Source organism: Pan troglodytes, chromosome 3, assembly GCF_028858775.2.
Source record: "Pan troglodytes isolate AG18354 chromosome 3, NHGRI_mPanTro3-v2.0_pri, whole genome shotgun sequence".
NCBI classification, from domain to species: Eukaryota; Metazoa; Chordata; class Mammalia; order Primates; family Hominidae; genus Pan; species Pan troglodytes.
In genome coordinates, this window is record NC_072401.2 from 175,965,024 (window position 1) to 175,987,593 (window position 22,570).

Consider the following 22,570-nt stretch of genomic DNA (forward strand, 5'->3'; position numbering starts at 1 on the left):
AGAATGTATCTGGCTCTTGGCTTTTCTTTGTTGGGAATTTTTTTATTATTCCGTCAATCTCCTTTTTTGTTATTTGTCTATTCAAGCATTCTATTTCTTCTTGATTCAGTCTCGGTAAGTTATATTTTTCTAAGAATTTACCCATTTTTTTTTAGATTGTCCAATTTGATGGCATATAATTGTTCATAATAGTCCCTTATGATACTTTTTATATCTGTGGGATCAATTGTGTCCTCTTTCATTTCTGATTTTGTTTGAGTCTTCTATTTTTAAAGTCTAGCCAAGGATTTGTTGATTTAGTTTGTCTTTTCAAAAGAGGAACTTTTAGTTTTGTCAATTTTTAAAATTGTTTTTCAATTTTCTATTTCATTTATTTCTAATCTAATCTTTATTATTTTCTTCCTTCTGCTAATTTTGGATTTAGTTTGTTCTTTTTCTAGTTCCTTGAGGTGTAAAGTTAGGTTGTTTTATTGAGACCTTTTTTTTTTTTTCTTTGAGACAGAGTCTCGCTCTGTCACCAGGCTGGAGTGCAGTGGCGTGATGATCTTGGCTCACTGCAACCTCCGCCTCCCGGGTTCAAGTGATTCTCCTGCCTCAGCCTCCCGAGTAGGTGGGAGTCCCGAGTAGGTGGGACTATAGCCATGCACCACCATGCTCAGCTAATTTTTGTATTTTTAGTAGAGATGGGGTTTCACCATGTTAGCCAGGATGGTCTCAATCTCTTGACCTAGTGACCCGCCTGCCTCAGCCCCCAAAAGTGCTAGGATTATAGGCGTGAGCCACTATGTCCTGCCTCTTTCTTCTTCTTAATGAATTTATTGCTATAAACACTTCTCTTATTCTGCTTTTACTGCATCCTGTATGTTTGGGTATACTGTGTTTTTATTATTGTTTGTCTTGAGATATTTTATAATTTCTGTTTTGATTTCTTGTTTGACCCAGTATTATTTAATAGTATGTTATTTAATTCCCCTTTATTTGTGAATTTTTCCATTTTCTTTCTATTATTGATTTCTAGTTTCATTCCCTCGTGATCAGACAAAACGTTTAGAATGTTTTTAGTCTTCTTAAATTTGTTAAGACTTGTTTTGTGACCTAGGCTGTGATCAGTTATAGAGAATGTTTCATGTCCTTTTGAGAAGAATGATTATTTTGCTATGGTTGGGTCTCATGTTCTGTATATGCATGTTAGGTCTTTGGTCTATAGTGTTGTATAGTTTGCAATTTACTTGTTGGTATTCTGTCCGGATGACCAGTACATTATAGACAGTGACGTATCAAAGTCTCCTTCTGTATTGTATTGATATCTACTTCTTCCTCCAATTCTATCAATATTTGCTGTTGGCATTCTGTCTGGATGACCTGTACATTATAGAGAGTGATGTATCAAAGTCTCCTTCTATATTGTATTGATATCTATTTCTTCCTTCAAATCTGTCAATGTTCACTGTATATTTTAAGGTGCTTTGATGTTGGGTGCATATGTATTTTTAGTTGTTGTATCTTTCTATTGAATTGACCCTTTTACTATTATATAATGCCTTCTTTGTCTCTTTTGACAGTTGTCGACTTAAAGTCTATTTTGTCTGATATAGATAGCCACCCTGCTCTCTTTTGGTTATAGTTTGCATGGAATATCTTTCTCAATCCCTTCACTTTTAGCCTACGTGTGTCCTTAAATGTTAGAGTCTCTTGTAGATAGCGTATAGTTGAGTGTTGTTTTTATTATCCATTTCAACCATTCCATGTCTACTGAGAGCCCTTAATTATTAAAAATTTGAAGTAATAATTTTTAATAATTAAGTACTTAATTGTTTCCATTTTATTCATTGTTTTCTATTTGCTTTCTGTTTCTCCTGTTTTTCTCTTGTTTGTTGTCTTTGTGATTTGATGATTGTAGTAGAATGCTTTGATTTTTTTCTTTTTTTTGTTTATTTACTATACTTTTTATTTTGGTTACTATGGGGTTTGCATCAAATATTATGTAGTCATAGCAGGCTTTTTAAAGCTAGTAACAACTTCATTCATATTCAGAATCTTTACACTCCTCCCCACTCTTCCTCACCAATGTATGTAATTGATTTCAGATTTTACTTCTTTCTATATTGTTTCTATTAACAAATTTCTGTGGTTGTTGTAGTTACTCATACTATTTTTGTCTTTTAATTTATATACTAGTGTTCAATGAGATTTACGTGCCACAAATTTCAGTATTGCAATATTCTGTGTTTGTTTTCATGTTTGCTTTCAGCAGTGAGATGTATACTTTCATATGCTTTCATACTGTTGGTTTAGTATCTTTTCAGTTAACTTGAAGATCTCCTGTTAGCATTTCTTGTTAGGGCATGTCTAAAAGTGACAAACTCCCTGAGTTTTTTAATCTGAGGAAGTTTTCATGTTTTCTTTATTCTTTTATCTTTTTCTTTTCTTTTCTTTTCTTTTTTTCCAGGTCTGGCTCTGTTGCCCAGGCTGGAGTGCAGTGACATGATCTCAGCTCATTGCAACCTCAACCTCCTGGGCTCAAGTCAGCCTCCCACCACAGCCTCCCAGGTAGCTGGGACTAGAGGCATGCACCACCATGACTGGCTAATTTTTGTATTTTTTGTAGAGACAAGATTTCACCATGTTTGCCAGGGTGGTCTTGAACTCCTGAGCTCAAGCAATCTGCCTGCTCTCAGCCTCCTCAAGTGCTGGGATTACAGGTGTGAGCCACCATGCCTGGCTATTTCCTTCATTCCTGAAGACAGTTTTTTCAGGTAATTATTTTCAGTTGGCAGGTTTCTTTTTTTACTTTCAGTATGTTGAATATGTCATTCCCTCTCTCCTGGCCTGCAAGTGTTCTGCTGAGAAATTCACCAATACCTTTATGGAGGCTCTGTTATATGAAATAAGTTACTTTTCTGTCACTGCTGTCAAAATTTTTTCTCTGTCTTTGAATTTTGACAAATTCATTATAGTGTCTATTGGTACAGACCTCTTTGGCTTTAACCTATTTGGGAACTTTTGGGCTTCGTGAGTCTGGATGTCCATTTTCCTCCCTAGATTTGGTAAGTTTTCAGCCATAATCTAAATGTGCTTTCTGCCCCTTTCTCTCTGTCTTTTTGCCTTCTGGAACTTTTATAATGTGTTTATTAAGTTACTTAGTGGTGTACCATAAGTCCCGTAGTATTACTTCATTTCACTTTTTATTCTTTTTAATATTTCTTCCTCTAATTGTATAATTTCCTATGGCCGGTGTTCAGGTTTGCTGATTCTTTCTTTTGGTTGATTGAGTCTGTTGTTGAAGCCTTCTATTGAATTTTTTAGTTCAGTCATTGTATCCTTCAGCTCTAGGATTTCTGTTTGGTTCTTTTTTATGCTTCTCCTTTATTGAACTTTTTGTTCATGTATTGTTTTCCTGATTTTTATTTCGTTTTCTATCTGGGTTTGTTTATTTGTTTGTTTGTTTTTGTAGCTCATTGAGCTTAAGATGATTATTTTGAATTCTTTGTCAAGCAGATCATGGATCTACATCTTGTTATAGTCAGTTTCTGTAACCTTATTGGTTTCCTTCGGCATGTTGTATTTACTCATAATCCCTTGAGTCTTTCATTGGTGTCTGTACATTTGAAGGAGCAGTTCCCACTTCTGTACTAAACAGAGTGATTTCAGTAGATGAAGATCTTCTCTTGCTGGGTCCCTTGGTGAGACTGACTTCCAAACCACAGTCACTTAGGTGGAGCCAGGTTGTGGGTCTGCTTACATGTTCAAAATCAGGTCTGCGGTTGTGGGCCTGTTACTGGGGCTTAGGTGGGTGTGGTTCCTTCTGGGTTCCCAGACAAACAAGTCTTCCTGTGAGACCTTGGACAGGTGAGTTGAAGCCCACATGCTGATGAGGCTGCTGCTGGGTCTGGAGCCAGTTCTGTAGTCACATGCCTGCTACTGGGGCATAATTCTGCCTTCTCAAAATGGCTTCTATCAGTCTTGGACTCCAGAAGGATGTCACAGCCTTCTACTTGGACCCATCAGGGCACTTTTATACATAGATGGTTGCTAAATTGGTGTTTCTGTGAAGGACAAGGGCTGGGGAGGTCCTGTTCCACTATCCTTTTCTAGCTAAAACCTTCTTTGATTTCTTTCATAGTTTTGTAATTTGTCACATACAGATCATTTACATATTTTGTTAGACTTATAAGTGTTTTTGTGCTATGATAATGGTGTTTTTAGTTTTATATTTCATTCTAATCATTTATTGCCAGTATATAGGAAAACATTTGACTTTTGTATATTAACCTTATATACTGTGACTTTGCTATACTCACTTTTTACTTTTAGGGGTTTTTTTTGTTAATTCTTCAGCATTTCCTAAATAAACAATCATGTCTTTTGCAAATGAAGACCACTTTATTCTTTTCTTCCTAAGGTATTTTATTTCCTTTGCTTGCTTCATTTCACTAGCTAGGACTTCTAGAACACTGTTGAATAGGAGTGGTGAGATAGGACATCCTCGTGTTATTCCCAGTCTTTGGGGGAAGTATACAGTTTCTCAGCCTTAAGTGTGGTGTTAGCTGTTGGTTTTTTTGTAGGCTTTATGGTCATTCTAATAGGTGTTTAGTGGTATTTTGGTTTAATTTGCAAATCTCTAATGATAATTGATTTTGAGCCTCTTCATATTATTTACAATCCATATATCCTCTTTAGTGAGATATCTGTTAACATCTTTTGCTTATTTTTTAATTGTATTGTTTGTTTCAGAATTCTAGGTATTTTCCCAATTAAGTTGAGGGACTTTCCCTCTATTCCTAGTTTGCTGAGAGTATTTATTATGGATGGGTGTTAGATTTCTTTCAAGTGCTTTTTCTACATCCGTTGATAATACATGATTTGCCTTCTTTGACCTGCTAATGTGGCTTACATTGATTTTTAGAATGTTGTACTAAGCCCCTGCATACCTAGAGTAAATCTGCTGGGTGTGGTATTTGATACCTTGGTTGAGTATAGAATTCAAGATTATAAGTAATTCCTCTCAGGATTTTGAAGATAATGTTTCTTTATCCTTTAGCTTCTAACATTGCTATTGAAAGTTTGGTGCTATTTTGATATTCTTCCTATGTGATCTTTTCTTGCCTTGTTGGATGTTTATCAAAACTTCTCTTTTACTTTATGAAATGTCACAGTGATATATCTTGGTGTGAGTTTTGTTTCACTTCTTGTGTTTATCACTCATTGTGTTCTTTCAATCTAGAAAATCATGACATTCAGCCTTAAGAGGTGTTTTTGTATTATTTCACAATTTCCTCCCTCATTTTCTCTCGTTCATGAGATGTTGAACCTTTCAGTTTGGTCCTCTAATTTTCTTATAATTTCTATTCCACTTTTGTGTCTTTTCATCCATTGTGTAACTATAATTATCTCCTCAAACTTATCTTATTTAAATTTTAATTTTTGCCATCATTTTCAATTCTGTTGTTGATTTCTATTTAAATCCATTGTGGTCTAAAAGCAGACATTGTATGATTTATACTTTTTAAAAATGTGTTAAGGTATGCCTTATGACGCCAAAGATAGTCTATCTTGGTGGATGTTCCATGTGAAATTGAGAAGAATATGTATTCTATTGTTGTTTGATGAAGTAGTCTATAAATATTTGTTATATCCAGTTGATAGATGATATTGTTTGTCCTTACTGATTTTTTTTTTTTTTTTTTTTTTTTTGCCTGCTGGATCTATTTCTTATAGAGGAGTGTTGAAGTCTCCAACTAAAATAGGGGATTTGTATATTTCTCATTGTGGTTCTGTCAGTTTTTGTTTCATATATCTTGACATTGTGTTGTCAGGTGCATATACATTAAAGATTGTTATATTTTCTGGGAGAATTAAGTCCTTTATCTTTACGTAATGACCCTATGTCCCTAATAACTTTCCTTATTATAAAGTCTGCTGTCTGAGATTATTATAACTGTTCCTGCTTTCTTTTGATTAATGTTAGCATGGTATATTTTTCCCTATCCATTTACTTTTAATCTTATAAACAAAATGGATTTCTTATAGACAACATGTAGTTAGATCTTATTTTTGATCCACTTTAACAATCTCTGGCTCATTTTACATTCTCACAAGCTTAATATTTTTTATATCCTTCTATTCTTGTTTTAGGTTTTAATTTTTTTTTCTAATCTCATTGAGAATGGAAAGCTTCATTTTGAAATTTTTTCTCTATATTGTCTCTATTTCCACCAAATTTTTCTTCTCTGCTTATTTTGTTTAAGGTATTTATATATACTTTTCATACTGAAGCTTCCCTCTAATAGTTATTGACCTTTGGGCATATATTCAGTTTTAAACATGAGTCTCGAAGAAAAAAAGGTGCCTGGTTAGGGCTTATCAATAAGTGAGTTTGCTGCAGGTTTATTGGGCAAGACCTGCCCTTTTCAATGGGGATTTTCCTCAAATGTCAGAAATGTGATACTTTTTTCTCTAGGTCCATCCACCTTCTCTAGCATAGAACCTGATAGTCTGTTGTCACAGAGGATGTAAGTCTAACAGCTTCTTGAGGCTGAGATATAGGAAGAAACTTTATTAGTGTGTGTGTGTGTTTTCATTAATACTTCTTTCTGCCTTCAAACACTTCCTTCTGTATTGTTCGCCTTGCCTGATGTTTCCAAATGTAGTGCCTCCTTGATTCAGTTTCTTTGGAGTGTAAAGCTCTTTTCTCTTTCCAGGGAAGGTGAGAGGTAGTTGCCTTGCTGAGCAAGTTATGTGTGTAGGGATAGGAGGCGGGAGGGAAAATAAATTCTAGGGTTAGCTGCTTCTTATGTAGACTCTCAAATAATCATTCTTATTTCAGCCCCCTGGACTTACCCCTTTGTCTTTCAGAAGCATCAAGTGCACCTGATTTGTGAACCTATCTTGCTTCAGTTGGTTTCCTCCTAAATATTAGGCAGATGGGATTGGCCGGTCTGTGCTCTGCTAGGTTGGTTATCCCTTATTCATTTGCTTTTCATTTTCCAAAATTTTGTTGATACCTGTTTTGTTATGTGAAATCTCCTGTAGTTCTTTTTGTCCTGGTGGGTATATATGATTTTTAATTATTTACTTTCATTTTAGTGATCTTTAGAAAATGGAAAGGAAGGTAACATGCATTTAATCTGTCATATTTATCCAAGTGAACCCTGCATTTTTAAAATGTATTTTTAGTTTTTAGGAAAGGTATCTTTTTGGCAACTATGTGAGATCAGAGCCCTGTGACTCTGATTAAATCTGCGCTAAATTTGTCTCCATTTTTTATTGATTGTGTTATGTAGCTTCTATAAGCATCCAAAAGAGTCACTGATGGATGTTATTCCAAGTTGATGTGTCTTCTCAAACGGTGCTTTATGCTTAAAAAAAAACTATTTGGGCAAGTGTTATATAAGATACATTATAATAAGATGAATATAAGGCAAACTTATTTTTTTGGGAGGAAAACATGTAGGAGGGTAGGGGAGACACCCTATATTCAGGAACTTATAGTAGTTACAAAGTAGAACTTGAGTAGTAGAGAAGCAGCTAGGGGAAAAAGAGCTAGGGTAAGATAAATATGGTAAGTGCCAATAGGAGATATGACCAAAATAGAATCAAGAAGCTTCAAAAATACAGAGACTTAACCAGTATTTCATGGATTTCTATTTTCAGGTGAAAAATTAGACTATTTCAAGAATTGGAGCTGAATCTGATGTTAAGTAATGGCAACAGGTGACTTAAAAAGAAGCTTACGGAACCTAGAACAGGTGCTCCGCTTGCTAAATTATCCTGAAGAGGTGGACTGTGTAGGGTAAGCTATAATATCAAACTTAATTGTATTCTTCTTGCTAGTGATTTGAGATGATATTTAACATGGGGGACTACCTGAGAAAAATCAGATTTTACCTGGATCCTATTTAAATCTGCCTTGAAATGATTAAAATATTTGAGAAAGCAGGGAATTATAGGAGTTTATTTCTAAGTATGAACTAATGAAGAATTCCAACTTAAAAGATTTAAAACTGTTTAGAAGCACAGTATTTATCTGTATAAGTTATAATCTCTGTACAGCTTTTAAACTCATAGAGGTATAATAGATTTTATTATTTGTATAATCTACCATTCTCTCATATTCAGTTGGATGATATTTCTTACAGTTAAGTATATCCAGAATAAGAAGAGATTGTTGCCATTTCTTGTCAGTCTTTTCTTATCATTTATTTGTTTATTCTTTTATGGAGGAAAGATTTTATACATTTAAGTCAAGTGTTCTTTTTTCATATGGAATATTCTAGTTAGTAGATTTTTTTGTGTATGGCAACCTGAAGATTGCTCTTAAGCTCTCCCATTTAACAGACCCCACTTTGAACCTTTCACTTTAGCTCCCATTTTGCAACTATGACAACGTTTTTAGAATATGGCAACATACATTTTCCTATATTCATGCCTATATAATATGGTACTGCAGTCATTCTGTATCCCTTCATAATTCTGTTTCTTCATGACACTTACCCTTAACCTTTTATCATTGATTAATTGATGGATTGGTTAAATGTTAATTGGTTACTAGAATGTAAGCTGAAGTCTTGGACTTTGTTTTTTGTTTTCACTGTGGAATCCCCCCATCTAGAATTATGCATGGCACATATTAGGAGTTGATTAGACATTTATTGAATGAATGAGTGTCCAGGGACAAGTCCAAGTTAGATGTTCAAGAGTAGAGGGAAACTCATAAGTAGAATCCTTCAGTAATGGGCTTTACATATAAGAATGGATATCCATATAAGAATGGATATTCTAATAACGAGGTTACAGTAGGGAGAGGTAACTCAAGAGAAGGCTGAAAGTGAAAGGATAGAGAGGAGAGTAAGGAGAAAGTTTAGCTCAAATTGCTGTTATTATAGGCATTATATGTGAGAGGCAGAAGATATGAAACAGATGTTATCCATGTATGTAAGAATCATCTTGATTCCTCAAAACATGAAAATCCTGACCATCCAGAACTTGCAGGGGTTTAACCAGTTTGAGTAGCCAAGTCTTCTCCTTGCCACTTTAAGTGTCAACATTTTAAAAGACATTTTAAATAGGTATAATTCTAAAATATACCAGTATTCTCTTGTTTTCTAAATACAGTGTTTAAACATTTAATTTTCTTATTACCCAAAAGCATCATTAAGAACAACAATTTTTAGATTATTATATAACATACTAAAATCTGCAGGGTCTATTGAGATTTGAAATGCTACTTGCTTCTTCCATAGAGGCACTCAGATTGCTAGTCTCCCTGCCACACACATTTAAGCACACACACAACACCCCCCTCATTTTGATTCTTTTTTCTACTTTTTCACATTTGTTATGTTTTCTGGCCATTTGCTGTTTTTTGTGTTGGCATCTGTTTTTCTTACTGTTTCTAATATGCTAAGTCCTTAGGAACTAGATAATCAAGATTTTTGAAATTGTTTAACATAAAAAGTGTTAAATGTGTGCCTGGCTATCATCTATGTATAGTGTGCATAAAATGGACAGATTTTGCTGTTCAAAGGTATTTTTTTTTTCATTTCCTGTTTTTGGACTGTGTTTCAGACAGACAAGGTTGCCAGAGGAGTTTTCTGATTGGGTGAAATATTACAGTATTTCAAAGAAACATAAAAGAAATAATTCATATTTGTCCAGTAAAACAAAATGCAGTGCTATCATCATGTATTTGTTCTCTGTCTTACTAAAAATTTGGGTGGAGATGGGGATGTTTATGTGAACATCTTGAATTTTTTGGAAAACATTTGCTTTATATAAGTACAAAATACTGCAATTGAACAAATGTAACTGGCAAATTGAACAAATACCTCCTGTGCTTTGTTGTGGGAAAATCAGTGAAGGTACTTCACATTGAGAAAATAAGAAGACAGGAAACACTACCAGACAGATAAAGACACAGCAGATACTGAGTAGCCTGGGAGTCTTTCTTGGAGAGATCAGTATAGATCAGAAAGTTGAGGAAAGCTTCATGGGAAGCTTGAGATTTGATGAATGATTTGTAAAAAATAAATAATAATTGGATAAGCAAAGAAGAGTGGGATACCTTTCTAGACTGGTGGAATTAACATAGGTAATAATATACGATTTAGAAGGAGCAGTAAGTGAAAAGTAATAGACTGGTCAACCAAGTCACAGTTCATGCTTTTTCCCATCCCATCTTCCTCATCTGTAACTTAGAATTCATAATATTTACCTTTGGAAGTTTGTGGTAGAGAGCAAAGGAGGTAATAGAACAAGTGTTTGCAAAACCATGAAATGTACTTCAATTTTGTAAGATGGTACATTGCTTTTATTAGTAGTAGAAAATGGAGTAGATCACGTAAGACTAAGCTTTGGAAAATCAATGGTAAATAGTTGGTACTAGAGACCTATAGTAAGTTTTTTGAGCAGACGAACAGTGGTATTTCATAGTAGTCTGGCTAGACTGGTTTAAAATGGGGAATGGAATCTAGAAAGTCTCATGTATCACCTAATTATTATAGTTATAGTGTTAAGTTTTAAATTATTATAAACATTTCTAATATTTTCTTGATTATCCAACTTTGTGGAATTATGCTTATTAAATGCTTATTAAAAATATTTTTCTTTTTTTCCTAACAGTTTGATAAAGGGAGACCCAGCAGCATCTTTGCCCATCATCAGCTATTCTTTTACCTCATACTCACCTTATGTAACAGAACTTATAATGGAATCCAATGTAGAGCTCATAGCAAAAAATGACTTGCGCTTTATAGATGCTGTCTATAAGGTATTTTGAGTTTATCAAACAATAACTATTAGTTATTGAATGATTTTTAAAAATTAATGATTTAGTCATAACTTCTTAAATATATGCAGCATATACAATTGACAGGATATTTTCATTTGTATTTATCTCATTTAAATGTAGTCCCTATTGAAATCAAGATGCAATTCATGTTTGCTTTTTGAATGTTACCTATTCTAATAAATACAGCAACTGGTAAATATTTGTTGTTGGCTATTGTTTGCCCTTTTTAATCAAATTTTAGTAAAATTTGGTATACTGGCAGAAATTAGAGAATAATGTAATTCAATAAAACTTACAGTTTTTTAGAATTATATGTTAATTTAGTTGTTTGTAAGAAGGAACTATTACTGACATTTTTTTTTATTAAACTGATATATTCTTTGAGGTCTGAGAGCATGTCTTATATTGTATCTACCCTAGTATTTATACTTGTACTATGTGTATACTGAATTTAATCTCGTATTTGATTTTTTTAAAACCCTGCTTTTATCATTAATTTTTGCTTAAGTACTGTGGTTTGTATTAGTTTTTAATGGTAAAAACCCACTTATCAAATGTAGTCTTTTTTTTTTTTTTTTTTTGAGACAGAGTCTTGCTCTGTCACCAGGCTGGAGTGCAGTGTCACGATCTAGGCTCACTGCAGTCTCCGCCTCCTGGGTTCAAGCAGTTCCCCTGCCTCAACCTCCTGAGTAGCTGGGACTACAGGCGTGCACCGTGACCACGCCTGGCTAATTTTTGTATTTTAGTAGAGAGGGTTTCACCATGTTGGCCAGGATGGTCTCGATCTCCTGACCTTGTGCTCTGCCCACCTTGGCCTCCCAAAGTGCTGGCATTACAGGCATGAGCCACCGCACCCAGCCTCAAATAGTCTTTTAAAAAAAGCAGAGTTGCAGTCAATGAAATGGGAGCTTTTATATGTAGTCTCTGTTTAATCTTTCTCTTTCTTGCTTTTGATCCTAGAAAACATCCATGGAAGCCTAAGAGGCACTTTTAAGAAATTCTAGAGCTCCACAGAGTAGATTTAGGAAACTACTGATCTAGTGTGTTTTTTTTCGTTTTACAAATGAAAAATTGAGACCAAAAGGCCTACTGACGTATCCAAAAATCACATAGTGGAAGAGTTATAAACAAATAGAACTATAGTTTCTGACTCTGGTATGGTATTCTAGTGAACTAAGAAGTTTTTCTAATATCTCTGAAGATATTTACACTTTTTGATGATTGACTATATTTTTCCATCTCTCTGGACAGACATCTGTTCTCCAGCATATCCTTTGCTACCTGTTTTCCACCTGATACCTGTCTTACTGGATCATGACTTAACACCAGCCCTATGAATTACTTTAGTACTCTTTAGTTAATGGCTTGGTTTTCCTTGTCCTCTCAAAGGTGGCCATTATTCCCCTGACCAGGTGGGCATTATCATTTGGAATTTTAGAAATAAATTGCTCCCAATTATTACAAGAGTCTGTTTCCTCTGCAGCTTCTTCGTGATCAATTTAATTATAAACCAATTTTGACAAAAAAGCAGTTTATCCAATGTGGGTTTGCAGAATGGAAAATCCAAATTGTTTGTGATATTTTGAATTGTGTGATGAAAAAGCACAAGGAATTAAGCAGTCTTCAGAAGGTAATTTTATGAATAGATTTTAATGCTGATGTATGCTATTAATAGATGGCTCAGTATTTTAATGTATAAAATCAAAACCCTAGACAGCAAATTATTTCATAGTGTAATTACTGTATTATTCAAAGATTTGAGTAACCTTATAAAGCTTGTTGTTTATTTTAAATACTACTCTCTTGTTTTATACACCTGTGACTGGGAACTCCTAGTGTTAAACTAATAGTTCAAACATAATACATTTTCATTACTTCTTAGTTTTTAAAAGTCATGTAGTCTCATTAGAGTCTCATTATTTGTCAGCTATATTTCATATATGAAAATTTAAATGTTAATGGAATTTTAATATATAATTATGCTTTCACACAAAATTTGTTATTTTGACTAATACCTTTTTTTTTAGATTCCATCACAACAAAGAAAGAAAATCAGTTCTGGTAAGTCAGAACCTCCTTTGAGCAATGAGAAAATATCTGCAGAGGCTGTTGGCGTTGATATCAGTGGCAGGTTTATGACCTCAGGAAAGGTATGCAACCACAAAGAAAATATCATATTGTTTAAGAGTTATCTAATTAATCCAATATACAGTTTTCACTTTTCTGATTGGCACCTGATGAAACATTCCAGTTAGATATTGGAGTTCATTGATTTTTAACAGTGCATGCCATATATTTTTGGGCAGTATGCCTGAAGTTATAACAATAGGATAGAAATATAAAATTAAATACGTGTTCTCTTTATATTTCTAATTTCTAATTCTGCCAGATTTCCTAAACAGAAGAGTAGTGATTTAGGAAGATTATCTTATGCAGTTATCTACATTTGCTCTTAATTGTGTTCTGGTCTTCCTAAAACATGGGAACATATGAAGAGCCTACATTAGCAGTAGTGATAGGTTATAATGATTCATTTATGTACATTATATTTCTGTAACCAAGTATGAATTATCCAATAATTGGTAGTCCCTACACGTAGAATCTGGTTTTCAGTTAATATTTTGAATATTTTCTCTTTCTTGAAAGATAATTTTTCTGCCATTATCTGCTTTGAGCAGCTGTGGCAAATTGAATCTAATGCACTTAGAGCTACAGTGTTTCTATCACTAAGGGAGACTTAAGCTAAAATATTATTTATTAATATATTTTCAGCTGTCTTCCAGCTGGAGAAGACTCTGATTGAATGATAGAATATCAGATGAATTATCAATGGTGTAATTAAGTAAAGGATGTGAATACTTTCTGACTGAAGTATAATCTAGAGTATTATTTCTGCCCTAATCCAAAATACATGAGTTATGTAAACAGAATCTATTTTAAAAATTTATTCTTGGGTCTAGCACAGTAGCTCATGCCTGTAATCCCAGCACTTTGGGAGGCCAAGGCAGGTGGATCACCTAAAGTCAGGAGTTCGAGACCAGCCTGACCAGCATGGCGAAACCCCATTTCTACTAAAAATACAAAAATTAGCTAGGCGTGGTAGCTGGTGCCTGTAACCCCAGCTACTTGAGAGACTGAGGCAGGAGAATCGCTTGAACCCTGGAGGCAGAGGTTCCAGTGAGCCGAGATCGTACTGTTGCAGTCCAGGCTGGGTGACAGAGCGAGACTCCATCTCAAAAAAATATGTTTATTCCTTTATACCTTAAAAAAGTGAAATTTTATTATAAGAGAAGGTTCTTATGCCACTTCTTTTTAATGTGCCTATTTTGCTCTAGGTAATGAGGACAATATAAAGAATGATACCGAGCCGCCATTTTTGAATAAGTGCATATAGTTTTTGTACACTTGCATCTCTAACTCATCTAACTCTTGTTAGTTTTATTTATGATTTTCTAACTGTTAAATGACTTATATCTTGTATTCTTCCCCAACTAGAAGGAACATATATGAACAGGGATTTTCTTATACTGATTTTTTGTACCTTCATTTTGCTTAGCACAGGATTAGGAACACTGTGAGCACTTACTAATTATTTATTGATATAATGTGCTTTTCAATGTTCTATTTCAGTATGAGAGTTGAGGGGACAGTCTAAATTGTCCTAGCCAAGAAAAATGTAAACTTCAAAACATTAGACTTATTTTTAATTTTCTTAAAGCAAAGTTTTCTTTATCTATTAAAATTTATATCAGATCTTTATCAGAAATTTGAATAAGTATTAAAAGTTCTCAGATTTAGAAAAGAGTCTACAAGTACATTTCTTTGTTTACAAGCAAAAGTTGAGTCAATATTAAAGCAAATTGTCTCCTATCCCAGTGCCTTATATAGTATGCCTATTTGCGCTTCTGAGTCACATATGTTTTTATAGTGTGTATGCAAACTGTAGAATAGGAAGCAGGTAGAGGATTTCTAGGTAAATGCATACCGTGACCTAATGCTTTTTTTGTCAGGACTTTTTCGTTGTCATTATTAGGTTTGAATTGTTAGCTGAAGGTCTAATAAATTGCAGTTTGTTTAATAGAAAAATTGTAATGAGCCCTACTCATAGAGCCAGTTTTTGATTATTTATAAGTGAATTATTCGGCAATCTTTTTTAAAAATAACTTTTTATTATGGAACATTACAAACATTTACAAACATACCCATCATCCAGTTTCAGCAATTTATCAACTCTTTGCTAATCTTGTTTTGTCTTTATTTTAAATCAAATCTCAGACGTAATTTAATAAATATTTCAGCACTTGGCCTAAAATGTAAGAATTGTTTTAAAAGTCATAACCCCAATTTTATCATCACACATAAATTATGGTAATGTTAGTAATGGTAATATTTTGATGTATACATTATATGTGATAATTTAAACTTTTTTTAATTTTTAAAGATTGGTGTTCCTTTTGCAAAATTGCTGTGTGTATGTTTAAAATAATTGTAGGAGGATCTTCTCAGCCCAAAAGCTTCTTAAGCTGATAAGCAACTTCAGCAAAGTCTTGAGATACAAAATCAATGTGCAAAAATTGCTAGCATTCTTATATACCAACAACAGTCAAGCTGAGAACCAAATCACAAACAAACTCCCATTCAAAATTGCCACAAAAAGAATAAAATACCTAGGAATCTAGCTAACAAGGGAGGCAAAAGATCTCTACAAGCAAAACTATAAACCATTGCTCAAAGAAATCAGAGATGACACAAACAAATGGAAAAACATTCCATGCTCATGAATAGGAAGAATCAATATTGTTAAAATGACCATACTGCCCAAAGCAATTTATAGATTCAATGCTACTCCCATTAAACTACCATTGACAGTCTTCAGAGAACTAAAGAAAACTACTTTAAAATTTATATGAAACCAAAAAAGACCCAAATAGCCAAGGCAATCCTAAGGAGAAAGAACAAAGCTGGAGGGATCATGCTACCCAACTTCAAACTATACTACAGGGCTACAGTAACCAAAACATCATGGTACTAGTACCAGAACAGACACATAGACCAATGGAAGAGAATAGAGAACCCAGAAATAAGACCACACACCTGCAACTATCAGATCTTCAACAAACCTGATGAAAACAAGCAATGGGGAAAGGATTCCCTAGTCAGTAAATGGTGCTTTGATAACTGGGTAGCCATATGCAGAAGATTGAAACTAGACCCTTTCCTTACACCATACACAAAAATCAACTCAAGATGGATTAAAAACTTAAATGTAAAACCCAAAACTATAAAAACCCTGGAAGACAACCTAGGCAGTACCATTCAGGACATAGGTGTGGGCAGTGATTTCATGACGAAGACGCCAAAGGCAATTCCAACAAAAGCAAAAGTTGACAAATGGGATCTAATTGAACTAAAGAGCTTCTACACAGCAAAAGAAACTATCAGCAAAGTAAATAGACACCCTCCGGAGTGGGAGAAAATTTTTGCAAACTTGTGTCTGACAAAGGCCTAATATCTAGCATCCATAAAGAACTTAAACAAATTTACAAGAAAAAAACAATCTAATTAAAAAGTGGACAAAGGATATGAACATCTACTTCTCAAAAGAAGGTTTACATGCAGCCAATAATCATATGAAAAAAACTCAACATCACTGATCATTAGAAAAATGCAAATCATAACCACAATGAGATACCATGTCACGCTTCTCAGAATGACTATTATTAGAAAGTCTAAAAATAACAGATGCTCGTGAGGTTGTGGAAGAAAAGGAACATTTATACACTGTTGGTGGGAGTGTAAGTTAGTTCAACCACCGTGGAAGACAGTGTGGCAATTCCTCAAAGACCTAAAGACCATTTGACCCAGCAGTCCTGTTACTTGGTATATACTTAAGGGAATATAAATTGTTCTGTTGTAAAGATGCATGCATATGTTCATTGCAGCACTATTCACAATAGCAAAGACATGGAATCAAGCTAAATACAATAGCAAAGACATGGAATCAACCTAAATGCCCATCAATGATAGAGCAGATAAAGAAGATGTGGTACATACACACTATGGAATACTCTGTAGCCGTAAAAAATAATGGGATCATGTCCTTTGCAGAGACATGGATGGAGCTGGAGGCCCTTATCCTTAGCATATTAATGCAGAAACAGAAAACCAAATACCACTTGTTCTCACTTGTAAGTCGGAGCTAAATGATGAGATCACATGGACACCTAGAGGGAAACAAAACACATTGGAGCCTTTCAGAGGGTGGAGGGTAGGAGGAGGTTCAGGAAAAATAACCAATGGGTACTAGGCTTAATACCTGGGTGATGAAATAATCTGCACAACAAACCCCCATGACACACATTTACTTGTGTAACAAACCTGCACATGGACCCCTGAACTTAAAAGTTAAAAAATAAATAATTGTGGGAGGAAAACATTGAAGTGTTTCTTACATATTTTTCTCTATGCAGAAGAAAGCTGTGGTGATTCGTCACTTGTATAATGAAGATAATGTTGACATTTCTGAGGACACATTAAGTCCAATAACAGATGTTAACGAAGCAGTTGATGTGTCTGACTTAAATGCTACTGAAATAAAGATGCCTGAAGTAAAGGTTCCTGAAATCAAGGCTGAGCAACAGGTAACAACTTTGGACTTTTTAAATAGATGCCAGTATTTTTTACTTAAATATGTGTAATTATTTCAGCCTCTAAACTTTGGAATATTTCTAGCCTTTTGAATTATTAATCATGACATTTTATCTATGTTACAATTACTTAAGTGTCAATAAGTCTTACTAAAATAATTCAACAAATATTTGCTGCATATGTGTAGGGTGCTGGGCTAAGTGTTGGGGTGATGCAAAGTAGAATAAGATATGGTACTTGGCTTTAAGGAATCTACAATTTAGTGAGACATAGCGATATGCTACTTTGCATAGTGGAGGTTCTCTACCACCTATTTTCTTTATTGTGAATGGAAAAGATTGGCACTTTATTGCCTATTCATTTTCCTTTCTGGGTCCTTGCTGTTATTTTCTGTCTCTCTTAAAAAACCATTTCTATTACTCTTAATTGCCACAGACCCCAATATGTCTGATCTCTACTGTTTCTGCTAAGACTTCTTTTTCTATGTTTCTATGTCTTGTGATTTCTATATATCTCAGTATATCAATATACAGTTGGCACTTACAAAAACTACCAGATGGCCATTGGACCTACTTCCTGTTATATGGCAAACCGAACAATCTCAATGCACTAAGTGTTGTTTTTGGTCATTTCCTCTTAGCTTTGTGCTAAGCGTTGTTTCAAGAAGCTAGTTAATAATAGTTTTATTTTACTAGCTGGTATTAAGAGAATCATGCAAATTAACTCATTATCAGAAGAATCATATGAAATAGATACTGCTCTTATCTCTTTTTTTTTAATGAGGAAATGGAGGCATCAAGATCATAAATCTCAGAACTAGTTTAAGTGGCCAAGTAGTCTCCATCCAGAGATAGCTCTCTTAACTCTCAAGCAGGACGGTCTCTCCTAACTGTTGAGATAACACTGTGGAAGTGAGAATACATTAATTTTAAAGAAATTTCAGTTTGTTTAATTTTATTTTTAATCTCTCTAACCTTTTTAGGATGTAAATGTTAATCCTGAGATTACTGCACTACAAACTATGCTTGCTGAATGCCAAGAAAATCTTAAGAAACTGACTTCGATAGAGAAAAGGTTAGCCTGTTTGGAACAAAAAATGAAAGAAAAAGTGATGGTAGATGAAAACACCTGGACTAATCTTCTTAGTCGTGTCACTCTTCTTGAAACAGAAATGCTTTTGTCTAAAAAGGTATTTTCCTCCTTTAACATTTATAAAATATCTCAGATATAACAAAGTTTTTTTTTGATTGTTATATGTGTATTTTTTTGGAAATGCTAAATATGAGAATATTTGAATAATGAGAAAATGTCTAGTTAGAATGAAGTCCTGTTTAAATATAGCCTGTATGTTGTTGTGGCTGTTGTTTCTCTCTTCATTGAATAAGATAATCTGAAAAACTTGTCAGTTGAGCTTTTACAGATGTTAATAATACTTGAAGAATTTAAAATGAGGTAAGAATATGATAGATATGAAAAGCTTAAAATTATTTTATATCTTTTAATAGTACAAATGACCTATTTTCATAGGGTAGAAAAGATACAGAAGATATTGATAACTCTTCCTATCTTTTTTTCACTCATTTACTTCAATCATATTGTGAATTTCATAGAATAGTTACCAAATTTACCATTGCCTTATCAAATCTGAGAAATTTGTTTTTTTTACTCAGGATTTCGATTTCTGGTCTGTCTTTCCTTCCTAGAAGGTGAAGTCAAGTAGCTTGCTATCTGCTTCCATATTTAAAACATTTCTTATATGTAGGAATATGCAGTATATGTATTGCTTTAATAAAAAATTAAAAATATTTAAACATTTATCATGCTACCTTTATATTTTATGCTCAGTATTAAGAATATAAAATGAGAGGGTTTTTCTTTTTATTTCATTCTAAATATTTAACTGTGTTATTCCAGAATGATGAATTTATAGAGTTTAATGAAGTTAGTGAAGACTACGCTTCTTGTAGCGACATGGACCTTCTGAATCCTCGTAAGTTTGTAAATACTATGAGAATTGGTATGATGAGTTTTCAGAAAAATGATTGTTATAGTAATTTTAATATTCTTAAGCTTTATTGTTTAGAAATTGCAAAGCTCCTAGAACAAAGAACATAATGAACCTACAGACTACTAAAGCCAAGAATTGCTTAACTAACCAGCCTACTTATTTCACATAACATAGTGGGTGAATAAATTTCAGTGTACAAAATTGAAAATTTTTAGAGATATTTTACTGTTTTAATCATTCGAGAATAATCAAGTGCTCTAGGATATTAACGTTGGCCTCCAAGTTTTTAAATTTAAGCTTAGGTAGGTAGTAGCTTTCTCATATGTAAGAGAAGAAAACACATTTGTCAGTATCTATAAAGTATTGCAAACTTCTTCCATGTGAATAGTTCACTGATAATGATAAAATGGGAAAGATCTGATATTAGGATAGGTCTTTTCCTGGTCACTTTACTAGGCTACTGATATTTTGCTTAGTGTGACTGAGCAGCAAGGGTAAGATTTCTGTTTTTCAGCGACAGCTTTGTTTTGATTGTTATGTATTTTTAAAAGATCTAAATTTTGTGCCATATCTATGATTAAATCATAGCTATAGAAGAGATGTTTTGTCCAATTGAGAATTCATCGTTAAGTTAAATTTTTAGTATCTGTGGATTGTTAACATTATAAAATCTTTCAGCTCTACTATATGTGTAACAATAAAATAATATATATTCTAGCACTAACAGTGTGCCTGGCACGATTCTAACTACTATATTAACTCATTTAATTCTTGAAGTAACCATGCAAGATAAGTACTATTTTTATATTTTACAGTTGAGGAAACTGAAGTACAGCAAAATTAAGTAACTACAGCAAAGGTCACACAGTTATTGAATGGTAGATCAAATTTGAATCCAGGCAACTGATCTGAAGTTTTTTCTTGACCACTGCATATTTGGAACACATATCAGTATCATTGCACAAAGAACAATTTCAGTGATTAGCTTGTTAAATATAATTATTTGAGATGCTATTTAAGGCAACTAAATTTATTATAGGCTGCAGATTTCAGATTTGGTAAAATGTTGCCTGTTTTATTTATCCATTCATATATCTATTCAACAAATGTTAATGCTTGAGTATAAGATCCTTGAGAGCAAAAACTTTATCTTATGGTCTGCCTGTCTAGCACACAGGAAGTATGTCGGTGCTTTTATCACCAGTATTTGCATATAGTAGAATTTAAATATTTATTCACTGGAAGAATATTGAATGCTTGTGATTTGCAAAACATTGCCTTTTTCAAGTTTGATTTTGCATGCTCAGGCTTATTTTTTTTTATGACATGATTATAGAATATACCTTTAACCTATTTAGAAAACACATGGCTAAGTTTTTTTTTTTTTAATTTTTTAATTTTTTTGAGATAAGGGTGGTCTTACTCTGCTGCTCAGGCTGGAGTGCAGTGGTGCAATCATAGCTCACTGCAGTCTCCTAGATGTTAACTCCTTGGCTTAAAGTGATCCTCCTTTCTCAGCCTCCTGAGTAGCTGGGACTACAGGTACGTGCCACCACACCTGGATAATTTTTTATTTATTTATATACTGTTTTTAGTAAAACGAGGTCTTGCTATGTTGCTCAGGCTGGTCTTGAACTCCTGGGCTCAAGCAATCCTCCCATCTCTGCTTCTCAAAGTACTGGGATTACAGGTGTGAGTTAACATGTCCGGGTTCACATAGCTAAATTTCAACAACTGTGCCAGGACTGAAAGTAATTAACAGGCCTCTATCTGAAATGGATTACAGATTATGATTAGGGTGAATACCTGGTCTCATAGAGTTTATGATCTGATCTAGATTAATTAAAAGACTCAAGTTTATAAAGACTTACACATTATACCTTATACATGCTACTTGGAAATAGGGTTTGATTTCATTTGAATGCTGAGAGCAATAATTTACTACTCTGGGTTTAGGATCATATTAAATCAGGAATAGTTTTTGTGAGGTTCCAGATTTGTTTTGCCTTTATCAGGAATACAGTGTTCCATGGGGAATTGTAAGGCACCTTAATGTCTTGGTAAGAGTGAATTAGCAGAGGCTTTTAAGGATTGGACTTGTGTTGGATAATTTTGGAGAGGGTTTGAGGAAGCAAGGGCTATGGGTGCTGTCAGGGAGCAGGAGCAATTTGATGATTGATGGTAAGAATGAAATTTTTAGCATAAAATAAGTACTCATGTTAGGCAAGGGGGGCTATATCTGCTCATTTATGTGGTTACATGGTGCCCTTGTTTTGTCTGTGTTCGGACATGAATAGTGATTTTGGGTGTGTTGTTTCATTATGCTAATGAAGTGACCTCATGTGATGTTCTTTTTCATGAAATTATTTATATTCATTAGAGGGTACAGTAGTTTAGGTGTTAATTGCCAGACAGGGCACCAACTGTTAGTGCTCCTTTTTTGTTTGCTTGCTTGTTTCGCTTTGTTTTGTGCCTTTTTTCCCTCAGAGAAAAAAAAAAAAAAGAAAGGTGTGCCACCACAGAAGAGTGTGGTTTGTTCCTGTGTGACTAGCAGGAAGGGTACATGTGAGCACCTGAAGGAAGCTGTAGCAGAAGAGTAGAAAGATCAAGTCATGGAGTTTATCCCAGAGTCGTAGGAAGATTTTCAGCAAGGCTAATATTCTTAGGTTTGTGTTTCACAGAGGTTATCATCAAAGCAGAATAGTGATTTGTTAGGAAAGTAAGATAGGCAAGGATAATTTGGAGAGAATTTTAGTAGTCATTATTTCAGAATAATAATGAGGGTCTCTACTAAGGCAATGATAGTAAGGATAAAGAGCAGGTGATTTATTTGGGAGAAATTTAGATGTTAAAATTGATATGCCTTGATCCTGATAGATACAAAAAGGGTGAAGGAGAGTAAGGAAGGTAACACTGACTACTTGTGTTTGGCTCATGTGATTGGGTAGGTGATTGTTACTCTTTAATAAAATAAAAAATTCAGGAAGAGGAGAAGGTTTGGGAGAAATAATGAGTTCACTTTTGAGTATAATAAATTATGTATGAAATCCTTAAGATAGAATATCTAGAAATCAGTTGGATACATACATTGGTCCTTGATTTAGAAGTATTGGCTTACAAATTAT

At 33.9% G+C, this 22,570-nt stretch overlaps 1 protein-coding gene across 31 annotated transcripts in view; it reads left to right on the forward strand.

Moving 5' to 3' along the window:
- The window catches only part of CEP44 (centrosomal protein 44), an 84,915-nt gene that overhangs the window by 5,801 nt on the left and 56,544 nt on the right, over positions 1–22,570 (forward strand). For 18 of the 31 annotated variants that reach the window (XR_010156747.1, XR_008547662.2, XR_010156748.1 and 15 more), the window contains exons 2-9: positions 6,856–6,952; positions 7,654–7,792; positions 10,621–10,768; positions 12,273–12,419; positions 12,817–12,939; positions 17,260–17,430; positions 18,420–18,626; positions 19,352–19,427. Coding sequence is in view for 27 of the 31 variants with exons in the window: in XM_001156772.4 (XP_001156772.2) it covers positions 7,704–7,792; positions 10,621–10,768; positions 12,273–12,419; positions 12,817–12,939; positions 17,260–17,430; positions 18,420–18,626; positions 19,352–19,427 (961 nt within the window). In the remaining 4 variants the exon portion in view is untranslated. Of the gene's footprint in view, positions 1–6,855; positions 6,953–7,653; positions 7,793–10,620; positions 10,769–11,749; positions 11,945–12,040; positions 12,202–12,272; positions 12,420–12,816; positions 12,940–17,259; positions 17,431–18,419; positions 18,627–19,351; positions 19,428–22,570 lie in introns of those variants that run through there. The other 13 variants (XM_063810000.1, XM_063810003.1, XM_054683486.2 and 10 more) reach the window with 3 other exon arrangements.